This window comes from Glycine soja, chromosome 6 (assembly GCF_004193775.1).
Source record: "Glycine soja cultivar W05 chromosome 6, ASM419377v2, whole genome shotgun sequence".
NCBI lineage: Eukaryota > Viridiplantae > Streptophyta > Magnoliopsida > Fabales > Fabaceae > Glycine > Glycine soja.
Window position 1 is genome coordinate 22,267,961 of NC_041007.1, and position 14,279 is coordinate 22,282,239.

Genomic DNA, 14,279 nt, shown 5'->3' on the forward strand with positions numbered 1-14,279 from the left:
TAATTATAAGGAGTTTGAGCATCTTGCTATCAATTTCTCTTTTCAAGTTCCTAGACTTGTGAAATTAGGGAAAGGGATCTCTAGCATTGCATGGTTGAATAAAGAATAGATAACCTGACAAAGCAAGGGTTAGTGTAAGCAGATTTTCTCTTAATGTAATTCTTTTATCTTGTTTTTAAACTCAATCCCATTTTGTAGTATAGGGTTCATTATGCCCCAAATTCTATTTTAGGTTCATTGTTGAATCATTTAACTGCCTACTAAATTTTCTTCTAATGTTGTATTTCTATTAGTTTTAAGATTTAACCCACAATTCTTTTTTTCGTACTCTATAAACTCGTTAATGTTATCTAACTTATATGATGTTAATTGTGTAGTAGTATCAGTTTAGTTCTAGGGTTTGTATGCATGGCTTGGCAGTTAGCAGACATCATCCCTTGTGTATATGTAATATTTTGATTCTATGAAGTGATCATGAAATGTCTCTCTGGAATTTTGAATGGAAGTTATTTTGTGTGACTTGTTGGATACATTTCCATGCATTGAAAGTTTAAAACAAATTGGTTGAGTCAGATTGTTTGAGTCAAATAAAGGAAATGAGAGACCACTCTAAACAAACATATTGGTAAAATATGGAAAGGAGAAAAAAGAAGTCTGATTACAAATTTGAATCCAGAAAAAAAAAATCAACACATAAAAATCTTATCCTTAGGCATAGGAAGAAATTCTACCTTCTACAGAAAATCAATGTAAATGTAGAAATATAAGATAGGCCAAAGCAACAATAATATGTACTAAGTGGGGAGATGATTATCATAACATATTTAATAGAGTATTACTTTTTTTAGGGCCTGTGTGAAAGTAAAAGTTATAAAGAAATATCATCTTCATGATTAGTTGGCATATAAGCTTAAAAATAAAGGCAAGAGGCAAAAAAAATGGTAAGTTATAAAGAATTGTACAAAAATATTCCTTTAATTTTATTTTGTCTTACTCATAGCCCTTTAGTTTTATCTCTTATTGCAAATTGAAGGACAATGATGGCATACATGTGATTTTTTTTGTTTTTTCTGCTTTCCAATTTTTGAAGGGTGTTAAGTATAGGTGCTTAAGTTAATGTTCCATTGCACCCACAACTTTATGATTTCTCTATTTGCAGAGCAAGAATTAAGCAGAGGTTGGCTCTTTATCATGGAATTATGTCCATATACATGCAATTTTCAAATGATGCAGAAGAGACCTTCTCTAGAGCCCTCAAGCTACTATTGGTTAGTAAGGTTCATGGATAATTAGTTCTTAAGACCACTTAGAGATGAGTGCTTCCTTTTCAGCTACTATTGGACCCATTAATTGGATTAGAAAACTGATGAACTGGCCAAGTATCAGCTGATTCAAATAAACCTAACAATTAACATGTAGATAAACTAAGTTTGATGAAGTTTTTGGTTGTATTTCAAACAAGTTTCTTGCAATTGTCATATAGAATGATTCCTAGTGGGATTTATGGACAAAAATTGTCTATGTTGAACGGTTACTTCTTTGATATCATTATATTGACTTCCTTTTTCTTAAATTGTGCAACCTATAGGTGATTTTACTTATCCAAGGCTTGCAGATTATATCTTAGACTTGCTCATTAATAAGTTTTAATTTCTTGGGTCAAACCCTTTTGTATATATGACGATTGTTTTCCTTTTTCATGCTTGTTTCACATTTTCCTTAACCTTTCTCTCTTGGGTGGTTGCAGATGTTGACGAGTCAAGTGGCCTAGAAAATCGTGGTCAGACAATTGCAAAGATGCAAATGAGGTTAGAAACAATGCTATTCATGTTGGTCTATTGTGTTTGATTTTATTGACATACCTGTTTGGATTAGCTTTTATATATATATAATATCTGATAGTTGCGCCTGAAATGGCCAATTCTGAAAAGTTGCACCTGGAACAAAGTTAGTGGCAGGTACAATTGTTGCTTATGAAATTTCATTGGACCCTGTCCTATAATATAATGAAATGCAAGTTAGTTTAGATTTAGAAGACTAATGTGTCGCGTGAGAAGTGAGAACCATGGTGTTGCTACAACACACCACTGTTTGTTCCTGTGTGTTTTCCTTTTCAAACAAGAGTACCTTTTTTAGGTGACTTGAAGTTTTTTTTTTCAAAATTTTTAATTCAGGGGTTCAAATCTTTGTTGTTCTCTCTACAATCATAATGTGAATTGCAATGATCACACTCACACTATATTGCACAATAAAAATCCTTATCATGAAAGGTGAAAACTGAAAAGGGCTGATTTGTTTTATCTGCATGAATCAAAGAAAGTTTTAAAAAAATTGTAAAAACTTAATACCATGTTTAATTAAATGAATTAGATTCCATTGAACTGAAAAGGGAATACTTGGGATTTTCAGTACTATAACGACTAACTTACAAGAGTACAAACTATACAATGTTTGGTGTGGTTAAGCAAAAATGAAAGGAATAATACACTACCCGGCAATCATCGATAAAAGGTCTATAGAATGATTAGAATCATGATTTACTTTAATGAGATTAATAAAGTTTTTATTTTTTTGGTAGTATTAAGTTTTTTTATTTGATATTATTTAATAAATACATTTTTAATTTTATAAGAATAGAAATGTATGTGAATAAAAAAAAGTATATGTAAAATATATCATGAAAATACTTGTCGTTTCATCTTTAGTTTCCAAAGTAGAAGGATTAGAAATTGAAGGCTTGCCAAAAATTTGACTCCAGATTATTTTTTTCCTTTATTAAAAATTAATTCATCCTCTCATTCATTTTCTTTAGTATTAAAATGGCACACCAAATATTGATAGGTGTGAGATTCACATATGACGAGGGAAAGCACACTGCTGAGACATTGACCATGGATTACCACAGAAGAGTTGGAGTCGAGGTAATTTTCAATCTGCCTAACATATCTACCTCTTAATTGTTCTATTTTCTTTGCTAATTACTTTCATTTTTCTAGCAAACAAAAAATAATTACAAATATTTCTTTGTTTTTTTATTTTTTTAGGTGAGAATAGCTAGGATTTTCAACACCTACGGGCCACAAATGTGCTTAGATGATGGTTGTGTCGTTAGTAACTTTGTCGCTCAGGTAATTAAGTTTTCAAGTTTGTAATGCATATGGTGGCTTTCTTAGTCTGGTGGCATTAATGCAACCACTAAGGAAGGAGCCTTTGACCATTTATGGGGATGGGAAGCAGACTAGGAGTTTCCAATATGTTTCTGATTTGGTAAGTCATATACTTCTTTTTCTTTCTCGTCTACTAGTAATTAGTATGTTAATAAATTTAAGTCTTGTCTAATGAGTTTTGTCTAATCAAATATAAATTTTAGTTTCACACACACATGTATATTAATTGAATTAAAGGACAAAATAAAAACTCTTTCTAAACAATTTATTAAAAATATATATCCATTTTTTCATTATTATATTGATTTTTTTCTCACGGGACTTGTAGAGATGGACATTTAGAATTTTTTATAAGAAGGTAGTGTCTTTACCTTAAGCTTTATTTGTAGGACCTTAAGAGATTGATTGCAAGAAATGTATATCAAATTTTTAAATTTTTCATTCTAAGACGGTTCTCTAAAAAATCGTCTTAGAATGTTTACATTTTAAGATGATTTTTTGCGAAAATCATCTTAGAATCCTCAAAATATTTTACTTTTTTTTAAAAAAAATACATTCTAAGACAGTTCTCTAAAAAACCGTCTTAGAATGTCAAAAAAATGTCTTAGAATCCACAATATTTTTTATATATATATATTTTTAAAAAAATACATTCTAAAACGGATATCTGAAAAACCATCTTAGAAAGTCTACCCTTCTAAGACAGTTTTTGACTAAGAACCGTCTTAGAAAGATATCATTCTAAGATGGTTTTGAGCTAAGAACCGTCTTAGAAAGATACATTTTTCAAAGGCAATTTTTTATGTAACCGTCGTAGAAAGTGAAGACTTTCTATGACGTTGCCTACGATGACGACTAATAATCATCGTAAAAAGTCTGTTTTAACCGATGTAGAATACCCTTTTTCTAGTAATGGATGTTGTATGATTAACTTTCTTGTACTAATTTGAATTCCCTCTCGCTCTCGCCTTCTATTCATGTTTTTTTTTACAAACCCTAGCTTCTCTCTCAATCTCGTTGCCACCTCCCCAAAACCCCACCACCACCTCACCTCCACACCACGAACCTATGCCACCAATGGCAGATCCACATTGTTGGGGGTGGGAGCAATTGCCCTCACAAGAATTTTTTTAATATGGATATATTTAATAACATTTATTTTTTGCCCCCATAAAATATTTATTCTTTAAATGAATGTAAGAAGTTATAAGAGACAATAACTTGGTATTAACTTTTTCATTTTATCTTTCCAATTTTCTATAGTATATATTGATAATGAAAAAATCATACAATATTTTAAAATATGAAAATGTGTAAAAAGCAATTATAATTTGTAAAAACATAGGTATTTTAGATTTTCTTTTTTGCCTACACATTGTGTTTTGTGAAAGTTTGTAATAGTTTTCTTCTATGAAAATATTATAATTTTTTTACCCCCACTACTAATACCACTACCTTCAAACACGCTACTAATACCACCACAACAACCCTGATGCCCCCACGAACTCAACCCCCCTTCCACCACCTAACCTCCACCATGACCCTCGTTGCCACCATGAATCGACCATATGACCACCTTGCCTCTATTCATTGCTCTAACACTCTTTGTGACTACAAGCATGACCTCATCGCCACCACCTTCAAACCTCCACCTCCACCGTACTACTAAGTTCCTTCTCACCCTCCCATCTTTTTCATTCTCCTTCCTTTTTCATTCTCCCTTATCTTTATCTTATTGTCTCTCTATTTATCAATGACTTTGCGACCACGTACCGAAGTTGGTGTTTTGTGTTGCTCATTGTGCTCAATTCTTATAGTAAGTGATTTTTTTAACCTACTCCTTAGGCCTTGATTTCATTGTGATTGGATCTATTTCGTGTGATTGGATCTATTTTTTTGTTGGCAATGTCTATGTTATGTCTATTTTAAGACTTAATTTTAATGTTAATATGTGGTTTGTTGCACTTTAATGAAATGTTTTTTGAATTAAAAACCTTTATTGTTTAATGCTTGGAGGTAGTTTGGGTTGATTTCAACTTAGGAATGTTATATTGCTTAAAAGCTCATGTTGGAGTTAGCCCTAGTGGTCAATCTATTTTAGGTTATGCTTGTATTATGACTTTGATTTATATACTTTTATCTATGAGACATTTAAGTTATTATGTTATTTGTTTTATAATATTAGTAACGTCCTTAGAATAGGCGTGTTATTCAATGATGTGAGATTCATCGAATAATATAACAAAATTCTTAAAGTGTTTGTAGTCGAAGTATCATTGTCAACCAGGATGACATTGATGATTTAAGACTATTGTGTGATGACCGCATCTCACAAGTCACAGATATAGGATATCAAGCTAGCACACGAGTATGAATATTAGGAGTGATATTTATACTAGATAGACTCATTATGAGAATGCTTCATAATAGTTATGTAAGTGTCATAAGCGCTTCTCATGAAAACCATAAGGTGATAGTAGTCCTTCAACAAGAAGTCATTGCAATTCTTCCATGTAAGAGTGGTAGACTTTAATGCTATCAAACGTCATTTGTAACATGGTGATCATAAAGTTAGAACTTTGGCATGCAATGAATCATGTTTTGGGATGTTAGTGATGTAGATAGGATTTGTCCCTTCTGCATAGAAGAAGTTATATCTATGGGTTTCTCGATAAAGTGAGACACACTATATGAGTGGGACTGAGTAAAGGTGTCGTATCCTTCAGCACTCAGTGAACATAGGCAACTTGTGAATTGAAAGCACACTACAAAGTTAACTTCTAAACCATTAGTGATTCATGAGATATAAGTGGTCCATGGGATGGGGTTATTTCGCTCAATGTCATAAGAAAATTTTAAAATTATAGACCTTGAAACACCAATGGCTCAGCTTAGTGATTGCCCTGTAAATTTTAAGTTGGTAAAGTATAATGTGATTTAGGTGTGTTTTCATGAGTTTTGATGCTTAGAAGTGCCTTTTTTGTATAATGCCTAGATTATTTGCTTCTTTTTTTTTTTTATCTTATGTGATGTTGAAAATTGTGGTGTAAGGTTTTTTTTTTGGTCTTGCCTCTGGGACTGTAATTAAAAAAGAGAATGAACCTATCATGTAAGAGGTGGAAATAAGGAAGGTGCTAAATGACATGCAACAAAAGAAATTTACTAAGGAAAAATGATTAATTTTTTTGTTGCATATCGTTTATGGCTAGCTTATTTTCACATTGTCAATGATGATCTCATTCAATAAACTAGATCAAGCTTCAAAACCTAGAAAGAGCTATGAGGATACTTGAAAAGAACATTATAATGTGAGTAAAGCCCTAAATGGCATACAACACCTAAGAAACCATTGTATCTCTATAAGAGTCCAAAAGCATTTTTTTTGTTTGTCATGTTCTACGTGTTCATTGTATGACACTTAGACATCACAAGTTGGTCTTGCTTTAAATATTAAGGAGGATTTAAATATTTAACATGGATAAGTGATTAAGTGATAGAAATGATGTTGGTGACATGAAAAGTGGTATGGATGTATTCACTTTGACCAAACGTTGGATTCTTCCCAATCTTTAATTGTCACTAACACCAATTTGTGTAACTTAATGAGTTGTTATCTTTGATTCTATTCACATCGTCCTTGAAACTTACACCAATGCCAACTTGTTTGGCTAAATGGCTTACTGTGAGCATGTTGAACATGATAGGAAAAAAATTGATTTTTGAAACTTGTAGAGCTACAATTGATTTTTTTTAGATATTGAATGACATTTGGGATCTTTCGCGTGTTACAGTGTTGTTTTCATTTTTCTTGTTAACTCTTTCTCATTTTCTAAAGCTTCATCTAGTTTTTTGAATGAGCTCATAATTGACAGGGTGGAAATAAGCAGGCCATAAGCGATACGCAAAAGAAATTTATTGAAGAGAAACTTAGTCACTTCTCTTTAGTATTTTTTTTGTTGCTTATTGTTTGGTGTTCTTCTTATTTCTGCCTCGTACATGATAAGTTCATTATCTTTCTTAGTAACTTGATCCACCTTCAAAATCCTAGGAAGAGCTACGATGATAGATGAAACTCTCTAATGCCTTCACTTTGTCTCCATTTGATTTCAATCTTGTAATGGGAAGGTACATTGTTTCTCCTTCTACTTCTTATGAAGAGTTTTGAGTGTGATAATTTATAAGTCAACATTATCACTGGTGTCAAGCAGGGTAGATGGGAAGATCATGGTGTGAAATCAGTTGTTTGGATAACTGTTCGAATAAGAGGTCTAGAGAGGAAGAACACTCGTTCCCAATATAGTAATTAAAATATCAATCAAATCAATATAGTAGGAATATGAGAAATTTGATGACAATGAAAGACTTAAATTGTAGGCTCGTCATGCATGTTGTTTGTTTTCTCATTTTTTTAGTTTATATTTCAAATATTATCTGAGAAAATGCATAAGTAATAAACTAAAAAATTAAAATGTCTCATCAATAGGTTAGGTTAGGTTCACAAGTTCAACAATAAAACTTGTTACCTAATACGAAAACTACAATTTTGATTGAGTTGAGTTAGATTCTACTCAAACAACTCAAAAAATTGAAGAAGATTATTGAATATTCCTACTTTATTTACTAAGATTACCTTCTTTCTATTTTTCTTTTTAATTTTTTCTTAGATTACTCTACTAAACCACTTCATCATCTCTTGCCCCTCCTTTTCTCCTTCCCTTTGTTGCAATCGCATTTATGACATCCTCTTCAATCTTTATCTTACCCAACCAAAATATTTTTGATCTCTTAGAAGTTCCCAAAGCAATCTCTCATACTTGATTGACAATTAATTTAAATGACTAAAATATTTAAGTTAACCAATTAAAGAATGTAAAATCAAAAGATTAAGTGCACACAAAATTTTTGAGGAAAATAAATTCAAATGTCTTTTAAATGAAATTAAAAATGTGAAAAAATGAAAATTCAATGTTTATTTTAATTATTTTTAGGAATACATATAAAATAAAGTTTTGATGAGAAACTTAACCAAAATAAAAACAACTTGTGTTTACAAACTTATAACTACTTCTTATGGATCTTAACCTTCAAAAGGGTCCATTACTTGTTGGTCGATTCTCCCTATTTGCTTCATATATGATTTTTAGGGTGGTTACTCCTATATATATATATATAGATAGATAGATAGATAGATAGATAGAGAGAGAGAGAGAGAGAGAGAGAGAGGGATCAGCGAAAGTAAATCAAAAACGGACGGAAAGGAAGTAAGAATGTAGTATGTGAGATCAAAACAATGTCAATAGTAACGTAAGTGAAAATGAAATGATAGCAACAAAAACATAAAAGAAACAGGAGCGGCAGCAAAGCCGCACAGGATCGGTCAAGAGGGAGAAGAGATGTAGAGGAAAACTTTCAGTTTATTGAATTCAAAAGATAAGCTTATAAAGATTTTTTCCTCGCAAAGCTTCTCTTTCTAAAACTTCTATCTAACTATCTCAAAGGGTGCCTCACAATAAGGTCGAGGACTCCTTAAATAGCCATAAAAATTCCTGTAGCTACAGTGTTGGTTATGTGACCAAAACTATTTAAACAGTACATGTAAATTGTAATTAATCATCCTGAAGAGAAATCCCAAAACAATCATCTTCATTTTTTGGTAGAACGGGTCTTCCTCTTCTTCTGAGGAATTGTTATCTTCCTTCTTCGAGGAAGAACCTTCTTCCTCTTCTTGTTGAAGAATCTGTAGGACTTCCTTCAAATTTTGAGCCAGACTTTCTTTTGATTTTGAGTTGGCTAGGAAAGCAGCTAATTGAGACTTCTGATTGAGGAATAAGGAAGTCTCTTGATCCGCAACTTTCAGGAATTCCGGATGCGCTTGAAACCAGATTTTTACTTGATCTGGTGTTGCTTTGGATGTATCAAATTGATTCCACCACTTGATAAATGTGTGTCTTTGCAGTGATGGAAATTGCTTGTTGCTTTCTGTTTTCCCATATCTGTACTGCCATGAGAATATCCACAATAATGCAAAGCTAGAAAAACACATCAAATCTGCAGGGATTCTTGATTCCTGAGAATTGAACATTCTTTTAAATTGGTCAAACCCTTGTTGGACTTGCTCTGGATAGATCTCTGAATTTGGTCCAAAGAAATCCCCCCATTGGAGGAACCAATTTGGAAATAAATTAACCAAGAATGCTTAAATTTGTTGTTTTGAAGCCAAAATACATTCATCCAGGCATCTACATAATCCCAATAGGTGTAACCTATAGGATCAAATGGTGCAAATAATTTCTTGGGTTGATTCAAATTTGTTCCAAATTGTCTAGGTTGTAAGACATTTAAAATCTGGATGGTTGAATAAGTATTCAAATTTGGGTCATCGGTGTCTGTGAAGTGTTTAATAGACACTGAGTTTGTGTCTATGAGTATGAATTTGTGGAAGCAATGTTTTTCAAGTTTATTTTGATGATGTCAAAGGCTCAAATCAAGAATCATGAGTCAAGCAAGTTTCAAGAATCAAAGAGTCGTTCAATCAAAGCAAGTTTCAAGAATCAAGAATAAAGTGAAGATTTAAAAGAAGACTCAAGATATGCAAGAACTTCAAGAACCATTACGATAAGTATAAAAAGATTTTTTCAAAATATTGAATAGCACAATTTTGATCAAGAGAATTTTTCAAAAAGAAAAATCTTTTATCAAAAACTCTTTGGTAATCGATTACCACAAGGCAGTAATAGATTACCAGTAGCCAACTTTCTTTTCAAACTGATTTACAAAGCTGTAATCGATTACCAATGTTTTAAAACGTTAGGTTTCAAATTTCAAGAGTCACAACTTGTGATAAAACATTTTCAAATCATTTCAAACTTGTGTAATCGAGATTGCCAGTGTTTCTAAACGTTTTTATTTTTAAATTTAAACATGAAGAGTCACATCTGTTGATGTGTAATCGATTACACTATGATGGTAATCGATTACCAGTGACTTATTTTGAAAAATAAATTACCAAAAGTCACAATTCTTAAAGTGACTTGTTTTTGAAGATTTTTTCAAAAGTCACAACCTTTAAGTGACTAGTTTTCAAAAGAGTCACAACTTTTAAAGTGACTAGTTTTCAAAAGAGTCATAACTTTTAAAAAGTGACTAGTTTTGAAGAAATTGCCAAGAGTCACAACTTTTAACTTGTTTTGCAAGAGCCATCAAATGGCTATAAATATGTGACCATGGCACGAATTTTAAAGGGAGAACTTTCAAATTTCTTTCATTCATTCAAAACATTCTTCTAAGAGTTTTTGTTCAATACTTTCTTTATTAAAGAAAAGTTAATTGGCCAAAAACTTGTGCTATTCTTTTTCTTCATTCCCTCTTCCTCTTGCCAAAAGATTCAAAGGACTTACCGCCTGAGAATTATTTTGATTCTCCCTTCCCCCTCTTGACAAAAGATTCAAAGGACTAACCGCCTGAGAATTCTTTTGATTCTTCCTCTTCCCTTTAAACAAAAGATTTCAAAGGACTAATCGCCTGAGATATCTTTTGTTTCCCCTTACAAAGATTCAAGGGACTAACCGCCTAAGAATTCTTTGTCTTAACACATTGGAAGGTACATCCTTTGTGGTACAAGTAGAGCGTACATCTACTTGGGTTGTAATACTGAGAACAAGAGAGGGTACATCTCTTGTGGATCAGTTCAAGTGGAGGGTACATCCACTTGGTTGTTCAAAGAGAACAAGGGAGGGTACATCCCTTGTGGATCTTTGCTTGTAAAGGATTTTACAAGGTTATTGGAAATCTTAAGAATCGGTGGTTGCTTGGGGACTGGATGTAGGCATGGGTTGTTGCCGAACCAGTATAAATCTTGTGTTTGTCTTCTTTTTCCCTACACTCTTGAATTTTCGTTGTGTACTTTTTATTTCCGCTTTACTTTTGTCTATGTTATTGTTTCTGTTCTTTACTTTTTAATAACTTGGTAGTAAAGCCTAATTGAATCTAGTAATATTAAGAAGGATAAATTTTAATTAGTCAAGACACGTTCATAATTAATTCAACTCCCCTTCTTAATTATTATGAGGCCACTCAATCCAACAGAATTTATAAAAAATTCTTGTTTTATTTGTAGTGGTCGGTTTGAAATGGAAGCCTGGTGGAAACGCCTTAGTCGTGGCCTTGAAGGGATTTTTGTCCCAAAATTCCGGCTTCATCTACAAAATAGTCGAAAATTTATTTTTGTAAATATAACTGTTAGCAGGTTTTGGTGGTGGTGGGTTTTGTTGGGATAATGTTTGTTTCCCTTTTGGATTAATAAGTATTTTGGATTGTTTGGAATTTTGGATCATATTTTGTAAATCTATTTCAGAATCATCATCAAATTCTGAGGCAATGTCTGCCCAAGTCATTTTGGCTAGTTTTGGAATTTTGGCTAGACCCATTTCTTGAAGGGCCTGGAGTGTTTGTTGTTGGATCGAGTGGCCTCAGAATAATTAAGAAGGGGGGTTGAATTAATTATTCCTAAACCTTTACTAATTAAAAATTTACTACTGGTAATCGATTACCAAAATATTGTAATCGATTACAGCTTTTTGAAATTAATTGGAACGTTGTAAATTCAGTTTGAAAACTTTTTCAAATCCATTTTGCTACTGGTAATCGATTACAATAATCTGGTAATCGATTACCAGGGAGTAAAAACTCTTCGGTAAACATGTTTTGAGAAAAACCATGTGCTACTCAAATTTTGAGAAAACCTTTTCATACTTATCTTGATTAAGCTTTCTCTTGATTCTTGAGTCTTGAATCTTGATCTCTTGAATCTTGATTCTTGAAATCTTGATCTCTTGAATCTTGAATCTTGATTCTTGAAATCAACTTTCCTCTTGAATCTTGAAGTGTTCTTGATTCTATCTTGAATATCTTGAACTCATTCTTTGATTGACCTTTGAGCTTTTTGTCATCACCTTTGTCATCATCTTTTGTTATCATCTTTGTTATCATCAAAACATCTTTGAATCACTCTTGATTCATCATGAAACTTTGCTTCTACAATCTCCCCCTTTTTGATGATGACAACTTCTGAAATCAAGAAACACACACACACTTTTTCCTAGTCGACTCACATAAATTTCCATTCTCCCCCTTTGTTTTTGAATTTATGCTTCTCTAAAAATTAAGTTGATTACTCGTGTGAGTTCTTGATTTAATCCATATTTCTCTCCCCCTTTGGCATCAACAAAATGCCAAAGTGCGTAACAAATTAAAAACATACAAATATAACTTAAGCATCCATACAATCATTCATGGAAAAATATAAACCAAATCATAGCAAGAACCATAAATAGATCAAATATATAAAAAAAACCACATTATCAAATAACATAATTAATATTTGTTCAAACATACCACTGATCATATATTATCAAAATAATTAAGTTTAAAATTCATAACCATAAACAACCAAAAGCAAGTAAATATAATTATCATGTTCAGTCATACTCAACAAATATTAAAAAGAAATACTAAGTGTTCAAATGCAATAAAAACATAGCAAAATACAAGACTTAAAAACAAAATATAATAATTAAACAAGAAAAGAGAGAAGCTTATTGAAATCAAACAAGATAATAAATTATCCTCACATTATAAAAGAAGCATATGTTCATAAATAACAAATAAGTCATAAGTCATCAAAACATAAATCATTTGTCTAAGTTACTTGCATCTAGAAGTCCTAATTCTCTTCTAATGGTGTAGAAAGAGTCTTTGGTTAGTGGTTTTGTAAAGATGTCTGCAAGTTGGTTTTTAGTATCTATAAATTTTTTACAACACAATCACCTTTTTCCTAAGACTAAGTGCTAATTGACTATCAACACTTACCAAGATGAGTTTTTATTATCATAGAAGGTTTTATCATATCAAAATAATTTTATTTAAAATACAATATAATAATTTTGAAAATCATAAAAAATATTTTGAACAATCAATCAAGTAATTCAAACATATCAAACAAGAATTATACAAGGATTGAAGGATATAGATCACAGGCATTATCAAACATTCATATTTGTTAAAGATAATTTAAAAACTTAGAAAGTTCAAAGAACTCAATCAATCATGTAATCATTATTTTCTCTGAAACCTACATGCGCAATATCTTTATCATGCTCATGCTTGATAACACGTTTTTTAGAATAAAAAAGATGCTTTATATATGAAAATTATTATATAAAAATAAATAAATATAACATAATGGATTTTGAAAAACTTTATGAATGAACCTTAAGCAAATAATTCACATGTCATATTAAAAATTATGCAAGAATCATACAAGAGATATAAAACCATACATAACCATTCATAAATGACTAATCACATATCTCATAAAAAATCATGCATATATCAACATAACTTTTAAATATAAAAAATCATAATAACTTTCAAGCACAATCAATCATCTAACATTTCAAATTAATTAAATTTAATTAACAATCAACTAACTATGCACCATACTTTAAAAAAAATCAATTTTCAATTTTTTTAAATTTCAAATATTAAATTTTAAATTTTAAATTTCAACTTCCAACTTCCAATAACTTCCAACTTTCAACTTCCATTTTCAACTTTCAACTTCTAGTAACTTCCATTTTCAACTTCCAACTTCTATTTTCAACTTTCAACTTACAATAACTTCCAGATTTTAATTTTCAAACTTCTAAAAAATTGGACACAATTACCAAAGACAAAAAAAATCAATCATGTATATTGAAATTATTTAAACTAAATATAAATTTTAACATAATCAAATAACAATCATCAACTCATATCATGGTAATTATTTACTTAATTCAATTATCTTAACATGTCTAAACAGTTTTTTTAATTTTTTTTTAACAGAATCTAATTGTCTTAGAAACAAAACATAAGCAATTCAAGCATGAATCAATTCAAAACAGAATTCAATTAATCATACATATTCAAAATTAAAAATAAATATAGTTATTTAAACATTGTGAACACAATCAAACAATTTCAACAATTATTTTCTTTTTGCCACAAAAAATAACTTAACTAAAAATACTAATCATACCTTAATTCATAGAGATGATTTAGATGTTACCTCTT

General features: G+C 30.9%; 1 protein-coding gene across 1 annotated transcript in view; it reads left to right on the forward strand.

Moving 5' to 3' along the window:
- The first annotated feature begins 2,819 nt into the window (after window positions 1-2,819).
- Window positions 2,820-14,279, forward strand: part of LOC114416008 — a 28,111-nt gene continuing 16,651 nt past the window's right edge. Inside the window, exons 1-2 of the mRNA XM_028380888.1 lie at window positions 2,820-2,921; window positions 3,045-3,128. Coding sequence (XP_028236689.1) covers window positions 2,820-2,921; window positions 3,045-3,128 — 186 coding nt within the window. The remainder of the gene's footprint in view (window positions 2,922-3,044; window positions 3,129-14,279) is intronic.